The following is an 18,853-nucleotide window of genomic DNA, read 5'->3' as shown; positions in this document are numbered from 1 at the left end:
GACTAACATGGTTAAAGTTGAGTTTGAATTTGAGCAAATTGAGTTTGAAGTTACAATTGGTGTAAATGAATATGATGGGAGCATATCTGATCAAGTTTAAAGCTCATTGAATTTTTAATTAGTAATTATTGTGCAAAAGTGTGTCTTCTTCTTCATAATGTATTTACAAATGTTACTACTTTGGGTCACTGTGAACTGTATATCAATAAAGGCATTCAAAATTATAGTAGTTTTATAGTTTTATGTCATTCATTGTACTTGTTTGCTACAGTTGTAGCACTCTCTCTCTGGTCTGGTCTGGTCTCTCATACACACACTCTGAGCCCCCCGCCCGAGCGGATGAAGTCTAAATGGTAAAGGCGCTTTACATAGATTGTGCATTACATTCACTCATTCACACACACATTCATACACCGATGGCAGGAGCCATGCAAGGTATACCAACCAGCACATCGGGAGCAATTTGGGGTTCAGTGTCTTGCCCAAGGACACTTCGACATGTAGACAGGAGGAGCCGGGATTCGAACCGCCGACCCATGGATCATTGGACGACCTGCTCTACCTCCTGAGCCACAGTCGCCACAGTCTGGCTCCCTGGAAAACCACTTTGCTTTTAGGATGTGGTCCAGTATTTTGTGGGCATTTGTGTCCCCGACTCCTGTACAGAAGAGGAGGTTCAGACACTCGTGGTTCATAGTGAGTGGCTTTGATCTGTATATATTTTTACACTGGCTGTGTGCCCAAAACCACCCAATTAGACATACAGTACAGTACAGCTTTCTTCTTGATATGCGACCTCGTTTTTATCTTATTTTATTAGAGACATTCCAGCAGGGTGAGGTGACACTCATTCCACCTCTACCCTCCATCCTGCTGCCTCACTCCACTCAAGGGATCCTTATGACTCAGTGTTTGTCCAAACCTGCAACACCAGACCTCTCTGCTGTCACCTGCCTGTACACACCGGGTAACGACAAATAAACCATAGGGAATTGCTGTCAGCGATTGGGTGCAGTGGCAACATGACAAATAATAATTAAAAAACATATATATCTTTTTTTAAAGGTATATGCACCTGACAGTGTTAAATGGTGTAACCACATGAAAATGAGAAATATTTAATATTTTGTCCACTTGAAGTGAATGAAAGTATAAGATCACTCGTTTATTTTTAAATATAAAATGAAAATAGCATTAGGCCTAATGTCGGACATAATGCTGAGAAAACCTTTTTTTCTAAATATCTTTATTACTCTGCAATAGAGGATTATACCGTTTTCCTGTTGTTACACCTTATTGACACTATACCTATTACCTAACGATGACAACCCTTGACAATGTTGCTTCTAGATCAAGTCAAATCCTACTGAAAATCTTTGAAAACTAAAATGAGGACCCTACCTATCCTTCAGGTTGGTGTGTTGTGTGACGGTGGGGATCCCGCTGGCAGCCACCCTGTTTCTGGCTGTGATCAGGTGGAAGCAGCACAGACGTGTCAGTCCAGGGGTAGAGGCTGCTCTGAACACCAACCCGAATCTGCATGGAACCATGGCGCCCAACGGCCCCCACACCATCCCGCAGCTGAGTGAGAAACACAGTCCAGAAGAAGAAAGTGGTATAAGGGTCAAGTTTGTGATGCTTGTGTGTGTGTGTGTGTTTGTGTGTCCTGAGCATGACGTTAATCTGCTCCATTGTAACTACCACCGTTAATGTAGTGGGTGCAGATTTAAGATGCAACCTCTGTGCATCCTCTGTGGACTGTGTGCTTCAACACGATTGCAAGCTTGTGTAGCATTGCGCGGAAAGCGGGGATTGAACCCGGACCTCCCACTCGCCAGACCAACGTGCAACCTGTCGTGCGAATAGGGCTGAGCCCGATTGGCAGGGCTGTTGCGGGCTGGGTCTTGGCTGGGGGCTACAATTGCATACAACAAGGCACTGCTCAACGATGGAGTATACCAACAGCTGGTGCTGCTTGGTACGTAGGATTCCTACACTACTCCTTGTGCCCATGGAATGCTGGGTGACATGACATGCTTGTTGTATCGTGACTGAGGACATATGCCTTGAGTCCAAAGTGCGTTTCGTGTTGGATCCTAAATGTGTTCCAATGCATACCAATGTACTTATTAGTCACAGGCTCTTGTTAATACTTTTCATGTATATGCAACTTTTTGTTCTACCCTGGATTTTTACCCACATTTGTTACCACTGAGCTCATATAGCCTGCCTGCTTGCTCTGGGGAGAGACTGAATTTTGACTTTAGGTCAAATGTCGTGTCCAACCAAGACACAGGATCTAAATGTCTCTGTAGAAAAGCAGGGCGGCCAAAGAGAACCGCCGTGATTGTTATTACATTAACATAATCTACCATACAGATTGGACAAAATATAAATGTATTCACAAGAATTAACAAACAATAGATAGGAGATATGAGGTTTATGCCCGACAGCAACGATAGTGTCCTGCCCTTTACACTCTCTCACAGTGTTTCAATCAGAACTGCAGATTCACTCCCAATCTTCCGCCTCAGTCTGAAAACCCACCTCTTCAGACTCCATCTTAGCCCATAGCACTTGCCGTAGCACTTGCCCTGGCCTCGACCTCCTACAGGCGTATGCATAGGCTCAATTTATGTAACTTAAAATAGCACTTTATGTAGACATAGCACTCTATAGTGTACTGTATACACACATAGTTTCCTTAGATAGATATTCCAGTTTACGTAGGATTCATGATGACTATTTTTATGTTTTTGATGTATCACCATGTTTTTTGTTCTTGCTTACTGTAAATCGCCCTGGATTAAGAAAGTCTGCTAAATTGACTAAATTGTTTCCCTCTATAGGTTGCGTGCACTGGTTTCTTCAGGTCTTCCCTCTCCAGAGGACCTGCCAGGGGGTGCTTCACAGTGAGGAGTAACCCCATGTATGTGTTTGCGTTAAGCGGGCCAATATTTCTGGCTGTCGACACCTATCTTCTCCTGGGGTGAGACTGAACTGTTTGCACTTGGCTTATTACTGTGACATTGTCCCTATTAGGCATTTAATTATAGATGAAACCTTTTGTCAACATTTCCATAGCCTCAGAGACCACCAGCGCATTGTTTCAACGGAGAAAAAGCCTTGGACAGGCATTTTGTTTTGTTTCATAAAGAATATGCATTGTTCCACATTGTGTGAGCTTTTTTGTTTGTTTGTTTTGCTACTGATATTCATCGTGCAACAAATGATATGGGGCTTAAGTGGTTAAGCTCTTCTCACACCCCAAGTATGGACAGTAAGCGCAAAATGGCTGCCGTGTGAATATAGTACAGTAAATCAGTTTCTTCACAATGTCTTGTTTTCCTGTGTGTTGCAGGGGTCTGCTCAGTGCCAGGTCTTTACTCAGCTCCATACACAAATCTGAAGACAAACTAAACCTTAGACTGGTGGCCAACTATCTCTTTAAGAGGTTTAAAAGGTGCAGTGATCTTTTGAGTCATAATATACACTGTACACAGTATGTATGTTAGATAGATACTGTAGGTAGATGTGTATCATCATAGGTGTCTGAAATGAAATGAAATGAAATCTATATTTACCCAGGGTATCTGGGCTAAGCTCAATAACTTGTTTCCAGCCAGGCCCTGCTCATTGAACACATTTCATCGTAGTGGTTCAATGCCTTGTTCAAGGGCACTTCAGCGGTGGTAATTTTAACGTGTCGGACGGCTGATTCGAACTAGGAACCTTCCGGTATCAAGACCGCGCCGCTATCCGTTCGGCCACCGCTGCCACATACGCCACACACACTCATATGCCAATTGCAGTATGCACCCTGAAACTTCTGAAAGCTCTTCTGTCTGTCCGCGTCCTGCTTTCTTTATCCCATCTTCATACGTATCATCGTCATCCCATGGCAGGATCCAGCCCCTGCACCTGTCCATTGTGTGTCTAGTCATCGGTTTCTTCTCAGTCATCCAAAGAGGAGCCTTCTGGTTCACGGCTGAAGATCAGGTGACGAACTGTAAGAAATACTGGTGGTCCAACCTACTGCTGATCAACAACCTCTTCAACATCACTGACATTGTGAGTACAAGTACAACCACGAATCAATTAAATGGGACCCCCCCACACACACACACACACACACACACACACACACACACACACACACACACACACACACACACACACACACACACACACACACACACACACACACACACCATTTTGGAAAGAACTTTGGCCACTTCCCTGCTTCCTTCACAGGTGTTACCGATGATACTAATGATGGCTCTGAATCGCTCGGATGCGTTCCATTCTGGTCAAACAGAGTCAGGGTGCTGCTATTGTGCATGTTGGCTCACTGGGGACATTATGCTACACCAGTGGGTCTCAAAGTGTCCTTGAGTGGGTTCCAAATGGCCCCGTACAGTTGTGTAACTCTGCGAGTGTACAAATGGAACCAAATTGACCCGTAAGGGTCCATTTTGTTCCATTTATAAAGTTATGGGGATCCTTGAAATTAGAAAGTTTAACCACTGCACACTAAATGGAACAGAGCCTAACTTAATTAGTATAATTGGTAACACCTGTGAAGGAAGTAGGGAAGCTGCCTGGGGCCTGCCAGGGGCCTTCGAGGGGTGCCATGGAGGGCGCCCCTGCTAAATTATTGAGAGCTACTGTATGAACCTATACTTAGGAGTCTGTAACACCGAGGATGTAGATGTTACAGTGTACACCGGGGTGCCATAGGCTATAATACCACATACAGTAGGGGTCCATGGCCTAATGCATATCAAACTGCCAGTGGATTCTAACCAATAACTATTGTTTGAACTGATGAGTTCCTCCCTGTCTATCGGCTGCTTTCTCCGCAGTGTGCAGGCTGGACATGGTACCTGTCTGTGGACTTTCAGTTCTACGCCACCACACCTCTACTGATCTACCTGTACCGACTGTAAGCCAACAGTACGACACATCAGCGATTTGCATGCACTGAATTGACTGATCTACAAGCCCACACTGTGTCGCGTTGTGACTCGTGAGCTTGCAGTCAGATCAACTATTTTTTTTTAATAAATTAAGCAATGCAGACAGTAGGCTATCTGTTGTATTTCACCTCAACCAGGGGAGAAATCACATATCGTTGCTGTCGGGAGGAAACCTCCTAACTTGTTCAGAAAATATTGAACCAATGGAAAGTAGTATAAAACACTTCGGACAAAACCTCTTAACTCCATTGGACCCTCAAAATGTCTGCTAAAGCAACTAACTCCACCACCTCTCCCCCTCTCATGCAAGTATTTTGGCAATATATAAAGTCACAAAATGATGAGGCAGTATTGCGTTGTTTTCAAAATTTTCTTTATTTCCTGAAAAATGAACATTTTGGAGTTAGGTGGTTTCTTGCCGACAGCAGAGATATTATGTACTGTACTGTACTGTATGTTTGGAATGCCTCTGATGTCTCTTCCCTAGGTCCTCTCCATCAGTAATAAACGTATACTGGCTGCAGCGGCAGCTGCTCTTTTGTTGATGTCAAGTTTGGCCAGTGCTGTTATAACAGCTCTATTTCACCTTCCTGTCCACCAGCCAATGTAAGTAAAACACCACACAACCACAACACAGCACTTTGGAGAATGAAGCTTTGTGCCCGATCGTGTGGCTCCACAGAACTCATGTATTTTAAAGTTGAAAATAGCCTATGTAGTTTTGGCAAGTGGCATCATGTCACACAAACAATATAGTTGTTTGTTGACGCATGCGACAAACGCTATAGACAACATTCGGCCACTAGATGTCGCTCTTGTATGCATAAGGTTCACTGTTTCCCCATCATCTGTTATTACAGCAACAAATATGAATTAACATCAAACAGCAAATCATTTAGCATTCGCTGCATCCCTATTTTGGGCATATCATTAAAGATGAAAATGTTTTAAACTTTACAAATATGTTCTCAAATAAAATGTACAGTCCATAAAGATTGTTTAAATTATACTGTATGTGTATTGTTAATTTTCATAAAAAGCATATCCACATGACCTTTAATTAGCAGCCATTTCCTTTAATTATTTTAAATCCTATTTAAAACATTTAACAGATGTTATGTATTTGGTTCCAGTGCAGGTATCTCCATTGAATACGCGTATTACTTACACCAGATATGGCCCATATCTCATAGGGATCCTGGCAGGAATATACATGACCACAAAAAAAGATTCGTTCCTAATAAAACACCAGGTAAGAATTTCCAAATATTGCTATGTCGAAAAAAAGTACTTAAATGTTTTACGTAAAAGTATCAATACTGCAATGTAAAACTATACTCCATTACAATTAAAGGCCGGAATTAAAAAAGTACAAAAGTATTGGTATCAAAATGTACTTTTGATTGATGTTTGCCTTATGTCTCTCCTTATGGTACATTTTGTACATTTGGTTTAATTTTACGCTCTCAAGATTTAGAATTATTATTTTGTTTGTCGTTTGCCTGTTATCTCTCCTAATGGTACCAACATCAACACAGCATGGAATTGCGGATAAAATCTGATCCAACGATGACAAAAAATATCCTTTCGTTTTGGGTCTGAGAGGCTAAATGTCGTGGTCCGTGCAGGCTCAAAGGGTTGAATATGAAATATGAAAAGGGTTGAAAACAACCACTGATCTCCATATTGATCCCAGTGGCAGGCAGCGCTGGGTTGGCTGTCCTGTCTGTTAGGTATGGCTGTGTTAATAGGACTGGCCTATGTTCTGCGGGACGTCCCACCTGGGCCATCTGTCCCTCATGCCCTGTACCAGGGCCTGCACAGACCCCTCTGGGCCCTGGGAGTCGCCTGGATCATTGTGGCTTGCGAGGAAGGTTATGGAGGTAAGGCTACACCTGTGATGATACACGCGCACGGCACGCACATGTCGCACGTGTAGCGCCCGGGATTCGAACTCTGGTCTCCTGCGTGAAAGTCCAACATCTTAACCACTAGACCAAAGGGATATCCCTATGGGCGCCACACACACACACACACACACACACACACACACACACACACACACACACACACACACACACACACACACACACACACACACACACACACACACACACACACACACACACACACACACACACACACACACACACACAGTGTAAGCATACATTTCCAAGCACACTAAATGGTCTCTGAAACAGAATTTCTCCCATGGGATTAATAAAGTTTTCCTCTCTCTCTCTAGGCTTCATCAACAGCCTGCTGTCTTCAGATCTCTGGGTTCCTATTTCCAACATTAGTTTTGCTTGCTATATGATCCATCCTGTGCTCATGCTCCTCTACAGTAGCAAACAGGAGACTCTCATCCACTACACTGACCTCAACTTTGTGAGTATTTTCATACAGTCCTGGTGTAAGGAGAAGTAGCAATACCACAATATAAAGTGAAGTTATATATTCTGTTAGTAAAAGTATTCCTGCAGTATTCAAGGTTTTACATGAGTAACAGTACAAAAGTACTGGCATCAACATACTTGCAGTACCAAAGTAAAAGTAAAAGAAAATAGATCAAACTGCAAGCTCACAAAGTGCAACAGGTTGTGATCTTGTAGATCGGCAATCTTCAAATATCTGACTCTCTCGTCTCTCGTCTCGTCTCTACAGCTCTTTAATAAACAGAAAATACCTTTTCAGGTGGGTTGCCAAGAAAGTATCAATATTTCAGCTTGAATTTTATAGTATACCCGTTCCAATTTAGTCTGCTCATTTCTTTCTATCATCACTTCCACTCCATTGCAGGTATCCCGACCTGAAAATGCATTTTCTGTTTACTAAACAGAGACGAGGAGAGCCCTGTTACTGAACAAACTATTTATTTTAATAAAATAAAATCACTTATTACACCTGTAAGTGGTTAATGCATGTTTTGGTTTTAGTAATTCAATCTACAAAAGTAACTAGTATCATAATTGTGGTGTAGTAAAAAGTACAATATTTCTCTGAAATGTAGTTTAGTATAAAGTATCACAACATGGAAATACTCAAGTGAAGTAAAATGTACTTGAGTACTGTACTTCCATCACTGATTTTCAGACAGTGAATACCTTCATACTGCAGTGTTTTTTGCAATGTTTTTGGTACTTCACATGTTACAGTATAGCAGCATAATAAGACTCTTTCTTGCATCTTACATTTGTGAAATACCTCAGCAATTAAATCTTTAGTATTATCTCAGACTTTCCCATATGACGTACAGTAATCTCTTTATTTCCAGATGTACCTGTTCTTAGGCCACCTGATGCTGACACTACTGATAGGATATGGTCTGACGGTTTTGGTGGAGAAACCCTACCTTTTCCCAGGGCTGGACTGGGACAAAAAATCGGCCCGGTCATTTTTGCGCAAATTTGGCCGAGACCAGTCCACCACAACCAGCGCACAGTTAGCAGAAACTCTACCGCCCACTCCGTCGAGGCCGGGCACGGGCAGAGGGGGGGACTAGAGCACCTGCCCTTTTGCCTCAAAGTGCCATTTCCCTAAAAAAAAAAAAAAACTGCCCCCCCCCCCCATAAGGGCATGAGGGGGGGGCAAATAAGGGCTTATGTGGGGGCAAATAAGGGCTTATGTGGGGGGCCAATAAGAGCTTATGTGGGGGCCAATAAGGGCTTATGTGGGGGCCAATAAGGGTTTATGTGGGGGGCCAATAAGTGCCATTGGCCCTTCAAGACAACATTTGACACGTAATGATAATTACACTATCATAATTAATTAATTAAACTTCATTTTTTCACTTAAAAGAAATGTACTACGATTTCTTGTCCGTATAGGTTAAGTTCACGTGTAGACGTTTTCGTGCATTTTGATCAAAGATCCTGGGAGGAGATACATTTGAACTGATATTCATATAATTCAAAATGGCAGGTGATCTAAAGGTCAGAGGTCAAAAGTCAGAACACGAAAGTTGTTCGGCATGAGGAGACACATTATGTGTATCAAAGTGTCATTGCCAACGGTCAAACGGTTCATGAGCTATGCACGTTCAAAGTTTGCATTTTCAATTGAGTGCTACTCATTGAGCGCCACCATTTGGCCAATCGTCATGGGCTTCGCATAGTCACCGTTTGGCATGGCCCTCTACCAGATTACCACGTTTCGCGAAAACCGACTGCACGGTTCAGCCAGAACAGCTATTTTTGGCGGAAGGAGAAGAAGAAGAAGAAAAAAACACAAAAACAATAAGTGACCAAAGTCACTTTGTGACTTCTTGGTCCCTTAATAAAAAGAGAAACCTGTTTTTGACACCGGTCACACAAACAAGCCCTAATACCACCACTTTTACAGAACAACATAAATTGTAAGAGCCATTATGACTATATATATTGATGACATCACAGCAGGGCATGGGTGAGGCCAAAGTTGCCATGGTTACTTTTAAGCCCGTCTCTGATTGAGCACAGGTGTTGCTGATGGACAGAGGCACTGTGTTCTGAGGAGCTGTGGTCTGACTCTGTATATCTATGTGTTTGACGGTTTATTTATGTATTCATCTCTTACTGAAGTATAGGACAACGGTGAGAATAAATCATTTATCAACTCGACAAAACGTTTGGACTGCAGTTATTAGAGAGCAGTGAGCACACGTCTGAACAACCTCCTAGCCGTCAGTAACCAGTAGTGCCAGAAGTATAGGGCTTTGGGCACTACATTACGTTTAAAACACCCACAGTCGTTACAACGGTGATTTTGTTTTATTTGGACACACAGGCTGTGGCTTGGCGTGTGTGTGGACAGTTATTATTATTATCAGCATTATTATCAGCAATTAATTGACCTACAGTATGTATAAAACAATCCATATTTAGTGTGTACGTGTGTGTGCGTGTGTGTGTGTGTGTGTGTGTGTGTGTGTGTGTGTGTGTCCTAATCTTGCAAAAACACTGGACGATCAGTCAACCAAATGTCTTGTCCTGGTATAGTGGATCTCTTGGCCAAGAAAGCGTGAGGGACAGATGGCCCAGGTGGGACGTCCCGCAGAACATAGGCCAGCTCCTTCAACTTTTCCCTGAATCCCTGCGTGCATATTCCCTTAAAGTCAAGACCAACAGGCACTACCAAGCTTGTTGGTCAAATTCTATCTCAAAAGAGTTTTAGATTTAGGGACTGCATGTCATTGTCACCAAACAACAGAGGATACAGCCATAGTGACCACACTAAGCCTAAGCTTATGGGCTTTTTTATATATTTTTGGGCCTTTTCTGCCTTTATTGATAGATTGAAACACAGCCCGTCGCCGGGATTGGGAGTCAAACCCGACACTGTCAGGCTGGATTACCAGCCTAGGTGCCCAGACGGTTACGCCAGCCGCCAGCAGGCCTATGGGCTTTTAATTAATTTAAACCAATCGCCCATAAGCTGCCAGCTGCAAACAGGCCTCATTCCTACTAGCTGCAAAGCTAGCAGCTTTCTCGCACCTTGCCATTGGCAAGTGTCTAATACAATAGCCTACAGTGCTGCCAACTTTTCAGAAGGCCTTGGGGCAAGATTTTTGTGTCCTGTTCAGGGTTTATATTTATTCATTTGTCAACAATATGGACAGGATGGATGCAAATAAGTGCAGCAACATTCACTGTTCTAGGCTGGTCCCCTGCACCAGGGGTTGATGAAATGCAAAAGACAGTGGTGCTGATGCAATGGTAAAATGCATTATTTTCATAGATGTTCATAGTGTTCAAGTTCAAAATGTGCTTTACTCTTGCTTCAGTTGAATTTAAGAATGTCTTTTTCCCAAAGATATTAGGACCACATAACAGTGACCTGCAGTCTTTCCCTGCATGGCACAGGTGATGTCAGAGGTTTTGGTTCACTTCTTGGAAAACAAATTGCATTAATTTACTATAATTATTGGACAAGTTCAGTTATAGTTATTTTTACGCATTTTTTGAAAACTTGTGTACTTTCTACTTTTGGTATTTTAACTACATTTTGATACTACCAATACTTTTGTACTGTTACTCAAGTAAATTTTGCTTGAGTAACAGTAATCACTTGTAACAGAGTATTTCTATACTTTGATTTTTGATTGATTGATTAATTGATACTTTTACTTAAGTAAGAAACGTGAGTACTTTTTCCACCACTGGTGAAAGGTTAGAAACGTGCACAAAATCTGAAAAACCCTTGTCCTTGTGTCGTTGATGTGACTATAGAGGCTATGCTCGTGACATCATCATCATACCCGGAAGCTATGCGGGAACCGCCTACTGAGTGGCAAACAACTACTTTCTGGCCTTGACAGCCCATACATCCAAACAGAAAAGTCCTATCTGATTGCATGAAATGACGTTAAACGACAGTAAACTCACTTTGCCACTCACTGTATACATGTATGCACTGCATGTATGCACTGTATCTGTATCTCTATCTGTAAAGATGACCTTCACATCGAGCTAAACAATAACCATGGAAAGAAGTGGTGGTGTGGTGCAAATGTGTGCTTGCAAATGCTTTGCTATTCAAATTAAGGATGAAAAGTCAAGGCTACTGATAAATAAAATACCTCAAAACAAATAAGCCCCAGGTTCATTTTGTAGCTACTCAATTCATTAGATAATTGGGATAACATAACATTTTATAAGATTACAGTGGTGTAATAGCCTTTGCTGTAAGAGAACACAAAGTCCAAGTGCGCAAAACTGCCTACAAAATGAATTCACACTTCCTGGCAGTGAATGGAGCATTGATCCAGGAAATAGCTCTGCCAGGATAAAAGCCTGCGATGTTACTGCCAGGATGGTGACTGACTCAGCTTGTGGTCTTCATGTTCCCTGCCTTGAAGTTGATACCATGGGCAATTGTGCCAAAGCTAATTGCAACCATTGCAGGTTGTCAAAAGGAAATCAATGCCTAAGGAATGTCTAATTAGGACACAGTAATTCTGTCTGTCCCTATAGTAGGCTAATATTGTTCACAATATACTGCATGTTCATTCAAGGGATTCTGACCTTGGAATCACACTCAATTTAAAACAAACTTAATTTGGCCTTTCTCTAGTCTAGACTTAACCGTATTTATATAAATATAATAATTCAACAGGCTTGTTTAGGCCAGTGGTTCTCGAAGTGGAACTATTATTTCAACTAGTAGGCCTATATTTACTATTATTTAACTGGCTAGACGTTAACCCAATGAGAGATTGTACTGTATGAAGTATTCATATCAGAGGTTTCACTCTCTCCAGTGGCCACAGTAGGCTATAGTAGAATAATGTACTAACTGAAATCTTATGGGTATCCCTGGCACTAATTCTTCGCAGTCTTGGCTTTAAAAAGTTTGAGAATTATTGGTGCAAGCTTCAATATGATGTCCCCAGTTGTCCAGTTTAAATTACAATTTACAATTTAGACATTTAGCAGATGCTCTTAATCCAGAGCGATTTACAGTAAGCAAGAACAAAACATGGGAATACATCAAATACATACAAAATTGTTATCAAGAATCATACGTAAGCTAAGAACCTAACAGTGGAATATACACTATAGAGTGCTATGTCTACATAAAATGCCATCTAAACTACGTAAGTTGAGACTGTAAGGTCGTCAAGGCTAGGGAAAGTGCTACGGCAAGTGCTACGGGCTAAGATGGAGTCTGAAGAGGTGGGTTTATAGACTAGGGCAGAAGAAACTGGGAGTGAGTCTGCAGTTCTGATTGCAATGGGAAGTGCATTCCATAGTTTTGGAGCCAGAAGGGAGAAGAGTTTGGGGACGTGTGTGTGTGTGTGGAGCGTTGTCCTGGCATTTTTAGTTCTTCCAGCTTCCCTGCGTCCACATTACATTAAATTATTCTCATTATAACAGGCCTATTGACATACAGTACTGAATATGTACACTACAGTAACTGAGAGTCTCTCCCCCCCCCTCCCCCTCTATCTGTACACAAACACACACACACACACACACACACACACACACACACACACACACACACACACACACACACACACACACACACACACACACACACACACACACATCATGACAATGACACGTGTTTTACGTGTGCACTGTGCAGCACCTCCTACAGGTGCAATCTGAAAATAATCCTTCAAAATTCTGGAAAATTGTAAAATCCCTAAACTCTGGTCCTATTGCATCTGCACTGCCAAAATCTCTTGACACAGAGGATGGCCCTATTACTGATAAACACCTGATGTGTGATTTCTTTAATCAACATTTTATAACCGCTGGAAATCTTTTTGAAAGATCCGATCCCTCCCCTGCAGGAGGTTTATCTGCAGCTGATTCAAGCACATCCACAGTGGAGGAAAACAGAGATTATTTTTCATTCAAAGAGTTTACTGTGACAGATGTTTTACTTGAGCTAACTCATATTGATGCGAACAAATCCACTGGCGAGGACAATATGGTGCCTAGTTTGCTAAAACTTGCAGCTCCACTGATTGCCCCATCTGTAACACATATTTTTAATTTATCCATAGCTTCAGGAACTATTCCAATTGTGTGGAAATCTGCACACGTAAGCCCACTATTCAAAGGGGGAGATGCAAGTGCGGTTAATAATTATAGGCCCATTTCCAAATTATCATGCCTGGCTAAAATCTTCGAAGCACTTGTCAAACAGCAGCTCTGTAGCTTTTTTAAGCATTAATAACACCTTGAACACATTTCAGTCAGGCTTCAGGCCTGGACACAGTACAACCACAGCAACATCATTGGTCGTAAATGACATAGCAACTGCACTGGACAACATTTTTAAATGTGCAGCCATTTTTATTGACCTGGCAAAAGCCTTCGATACGGTGGATCATACCATTTTAATGCAGAGATTAAAATGTATTGGATTAGATAGCATGGCCTGTTCTTGGTTCCAGGACTATCTATCAAACAGAACCCAAGCCATTATGGTTGGAGACATTAAATCGAACTTCGTAGAAGTTAAAAAAAGAGTCCCCCAAGGCTCCATACTTGGACCCATTTTATTTACTATTTATATTAATGAAATCTCAAAGAATATTGAGAACTGCAATATTCATTTTTATGCTGATGACACAATTGTATACACCACTGCCCCATCAAGTAGTCAAGCTATATTTAACTTACAATCTGCTTTTAACATTATTCAGCATGCACTAGCGGATCTTAAACTTGCCCTAAATGTAGGCAAGACGAAGTACATGTTGTTTTCAAATAAAACAAAAGTGGAAACAGGTGACCCCATACTGTCTCTGAGAGGGGCACACATTGAGCGGGTCTCATCATATAAGTATTTAGGGATCTGGCTAGATGAGGATTTCTCTTTTAAAACACACATAGAAAATCTAACAAAGAAAATCAAACCTAAAATTGGCTTCCTCTATCGAAATAGATTATGCTTCTCTAAAGAGAATAGAAAGAGGATAATCCAAGCAACAATTATGCCAATTTTTGATTATGGAGATATCCTGTATATGCATGCCACTGACAGCATTCTAAAACCCTTGGACGCAATTTATCACAGTGCACTCCGCTTTATTACAGGAGCAGGTTTCAGAACACATCACTGTGCATTATATACCTCAGTAGAATGGTCTTCTCTGGCTCTTAGAAGGAAACAATATGCTACCCTGTTCACGTATAAAGCTTTAATTGGTAAACTATGTAACTAACTAACTCTGTATTTAACAAAACTGCTAGCTCTCAATACATCAGCTTATGGTACTAGATCACAAGATATGCTTTTATTGAAGGTACCAAAAACTACTACTAAATTGGGAGATACTGCCTTCAGGGTGTATGCTCCACATTTATGGAATGGTTGTCAAAACAAATTGAAGTTGAATGTTTTTATTTAGTTTACTACTTTTAAGATACTCTTAACTGACCTCACACTAGAGGAAGGCATATGCACCTGCTTTCTGTAACATTTGGTTACAAGGTTTTGTTTCTGTGTGTATGTGCTTGTGGATTATATTTGTTGTACTGTGTGTCCATGTCATGTATGTAAAATGTAAATGTTCTTATTTGTATACAGGGCGCCATTGAAAAAGAGACCCTGGTCTCAATTGGATTCCCCTGAAATAAAGGTTACAAACAGGGAGAGTCAGTCTGGGGACGGCAGACTGAGACGGACTGTGCAACAACGTGGTGTAAATATAGCAGGTCTTGGTAAGACGACACTCGCACATGTGACTCCATAGGGACATCATCAACAACATCCAGGACTGTGTAAGAAAAGTCCCCGACTATATTTTTGCTGTACTACATATCGCTTAACATTTTATTTTTTAAGATTGCAGGCTTGTTAACAGTTTGCAGAATTACAGTACATTTCAAGCACAAACTCAATACAAAGGCTGTTAACTGTGAGTGGACGACCCAATTAAGCATTACACTTGTTTACAAGAGGGTCCACCATGTTCAATTCATCAAAATATTTAGAGATGTACAAATAGACACTTCTATATAGACAAAGAACAGAACAGGAATTCATCATAATGGAGGTAAAAAGGGAAAAGAAACATATACAGTGAGGGAAAAAAGGGGGGGGGGGGGGGTGGGGGGGGATTCAGATTTTACGGGGCCAGTTTCGAATTGCAGCCATCCGTAGGTGCCCTTTGAGAGCGGTTTTGAAGGAGTCAAGGGATTCGCATGTCTTAATGACTGTTGGTAGGGCGTTCCACATTTTGGTGGCATAGGAGCGAAAATAATTTAGTCCCTTGTTTGTGCCGAATCTGGGTTGTACATGGTTCGTTGCACTCCCTCTGGTGTTGTGGGTGTGGACTTCGGTAACATTAAGGAAGTATCTACACAGGTACATGGGTATCTTGGTGGAGTATCGAATCTTGTGGACCAGACCCATTGCAAGATGCTGTACTCTGTCGCCGACCCTAAGCCATGCCAGTCTGTCAAAGTGGGCAGGGGTGAGGTGGGTTCGGGGGGTGAGGCCAAGTAGGAGCCTGACCAGTTTGTTTTGGGAGGTCTGGAGCCTAGTTTTAAGGGCCTTTGAGGTGCTGTGGTACCAGGAGGTGCATGCATAGTCAAAGAAGCCTTGTACAAGGGCTCCTGTTAAGGTTTTCAAGGTGTTTTTGTCGACCAGTGAGGAGATCCTGTAAAGGAATCTTGTTCTTTGGTTGACTTTTTTGATTACGTTGGTGGCCATTTTATCACCGGAAAGATTAGCCTCCAGGATGGAACCTAGGTAGGTCATTTCATCTTTACGTGTGATAACATTGTCACCCACTCTAACCAAGAAGCCATTTGCCTTGCTGAGATTACTATTAGATCCAAAGAGAATGGATTCAGTTTTTCCCAGGTGTAAAGATAGTTTGTTATCAGCGAGCCAGGTGCAGATTCTACCGAGTTCAGAGCTGAGGGCATTTTCAACCTGCAGTTTGTCCCTGTCCGAGACCAGCAGTGCCGAGTCATCTGCGAACAGGAACAAGTTGCAGTCACAAGCTGAAGTCATGTCGTTTACATATATTAGGAACAGTAGAGGCCCTAGTATGCTTCCTTGTGGAACGCCACAGCTCACTGGGAGGGGGGGGGGGACAGTGTTCCGTTCACTTCCACCATCTGTTCTCTCCCCTCCAGGTAGGATTGCATCCAGCTCACTGATGTGCTATCGAAACCAATTGCTTTTAGCTTGTTAACCAGTATGGAGCCATTCAAGCCTGTCAAAGTGGGCAGGGGTGAGGTGGGTTCGGGGGGTGAGGCCAAGTAGGAGCCTGACCAGTTTGTTTTGGGAAGTCTGGAGCCTAGTTTTAAGGGCCTTTGAGGTGCTGTGGTACCAGGAGGTGCATGCATAGTCAAAGAAACCTTGTACGAGGGCTCCTGTTAAGGTCTTCAAGGTGTTTTTGTTGACCAGTGAGGAGATCCTGTAAAGGAATCTTGTTCTTTGGTTGACTTTTTTGATTACTTAATATGTTTACATTAATATGCTCCGGAGCGCTGTTTATATTCCTGACCTTTATTTCGAACTCCATTACCCAGAATTCCCGTGTCACGTGACACACGTGTATGTTTTCCTATAGGAACTGACGCCCACCCCCCACAGTGAATAGGGGGGGTGTCGGGGTGACTCCTCCTAGCCGGAGGAAGGGTCTGTTCAGCCAGTTTTGCAGTCCCCGCTCCTCCAGCAAAAAAAATATATATTTGAGTGAGTTTTAGTGAGTAGCGATAATAGTAATGATCCATCCGTGTCCAGTGGCCTGGGACCACCGTGAGCCAGATCTCCCAGCCTGTCGCTCCCCAGCCGGCTGCTGTCTCCTGCAACATCCACCCTCGCGGATTACACGTGTGCCAAGGTTTTGTTACCACCAACGATGATGCCTTCGCTAAAAGGTAATTTTATTGTATTCGAAAATGCCCTAATATGACATGTCTAGTATGACGATCCCTATATTTGGCCCGAGCCGACCGAGTGCTGATATCAGATAGATGTGGTAGAACCATATATGGATAGATCTAACTGGCTTAGTCATCGTGACAGGCATAGTCGGAGAATATATAACAAGGGTCGGTACTATGTAAAAACATCTGATCAAATTCATTTATTGTGCGGTGTCTTTGTGGGCCGAGTCGTGGCATGATCGCTACAAATAGATGCTTGTATAATTAGTATCACGATAAAATAATATGGCGACGTTAGAATGACACACCAATGAGTGATCGCGGGTAATATACTAAATGTAGCTGCCCAGGGCATAGATCTATGGCCCAGGGTATATCCAGCACCATTGCGTCGCCATCATCGCGTCGCAGTCTAGTGGGAAGAGGGGGGTATCATGCACCCCCCGAAAATATACTTCTTTTTTTTTTTTTATATATATTTTTTATTGGTTTTTAAAATATTTCACATACAGTTACTTACAGACATACTTTACAAGCAGACAAAACAAACATTGGGACAGGGGGGGGGGGGGGGGGGGGTTCCTCCAGTTCATCTATGCCATCATCCACACCATACCATATGAAGCAAAACAGAAAGAAAAGAAAGAACAAGCAAAAAAGGATAGCCAACCAAGACAGCCACAGTATTATTGCACATGCCTCGAGCCCATTCACATGTAGACAGACATGTACAGTTGTTTTTCTATCCTAGGTCTGTCCACTCAATGGGGCATTGGGCCTTTAGAAGGATCCGAGAAATTTCAGTAGGAAAATAGTCTAATAATGGGGCCCACACCACCTGAAAGGAAGCATCGTTTCCTCTCTGCATAGCACAGAGTCTTTCATGGGGTAGCACCCCGAAGATCTCTCTATACCACATTTGTATAGATGGGGGCTTATCCTTCATCCAATTTATCAGAATGCATTTCCGGGCTGAAAGTAGAAGTTTATCAAATAGTTTGAATTGTAAGGGTGTCAAATTAATTTCTTTTGACGGGAGTCCCAGTAAGAAAGCTCCCGGATCCTTCTTTATTTTCACCTTGAAAATGTCGCTTAACTCACGTGCCACTTGGCCCCAGAACCTGTATATACACTTACAATCCCAAAAGTAGTGATAGTAGGTACCCAGATCTGTTTGACATTTCGAACATAAAGGAGATATTGAACGGTCCATTTTGTTTAGTAACACAGGTGTGATGTGTAATCTGTGAAGAATTTTATATTGTGTTTCTCTTAGTCTGTTACAGGTATAAACCTTTTTAACTGAGTCAATGGCCTCTTGCCAGTCGTCTTCAATATATTCATTGTTAAAATCTCTCTCCCATTTGCGGAGGGATGGTAACTCCTGGGAGTCCAGTGAGTACAGCAGTGAGTAAAACGATGAAATGAAATGTGATACCTTACTACAGTTGCGTAAGAAATGTTCTGTTTTACTGTAAAGGGAGCCCAGTGGTGTTAGCAGCTGTAGTGAGTTAATAAAATGTCGTATTT

The 18,853-nt window shown here is 42.2% G+C and overlaps 1 protein-coding gene across 1 annotated transcript; it reads left to right on the top strand.

Annotated features, from left to right (window-relative positions):
- Positions 1-7: 7 nt before the first annotated feature.
- On the top strand, positions 8-18,615 carry LOC306940260 (O-acyltransferase like protein-like; the record flags this gene model as incomplete). The annotated part of the gene is made up of 17 exons (XM_079525281.1): positions 8-61; positions 618-696; positions 821-956; positions 1,413-1,641; positions 2,850-2,989; positions 3,362-3,463; positions 3,906-4,071; positions 4,866-4,945; positions 5,481-5,585; positions 5,662-5,668; positions 6,118-6,231; positions 6,676-6,862; positions 7,225-7,367; positions 8,254-8,420; positions 15,172-15,199; positions 17,178-17,314; positions 18,600-18,615. 17 exons carry the CDS (start codon positions 8-10, stop codon positions 18,613-18,615), a joined length of 1,890 nt encoding a protein of 629 aa, XP_079381407.1.
- Between the last annotated feature and the right edge of the window lie 238 nt (positions 18,616-18,853).

Source organism: Electrona antarctica (assembly GCF_951216825.1).
Source record: "Electrona antarctica genome assembly, chromosome: 16".
Lineage (NCBI taxonomy): Eukaryota > Metazoa > Chordata > Actinopteri > Myctophiformes > Myctophidae > Electrona > Electrona antarctica.
Note: the sequence above shows the minus strand (reverse complement) of the source record. Positions and strands in the feature narration are given on the sequence as shown.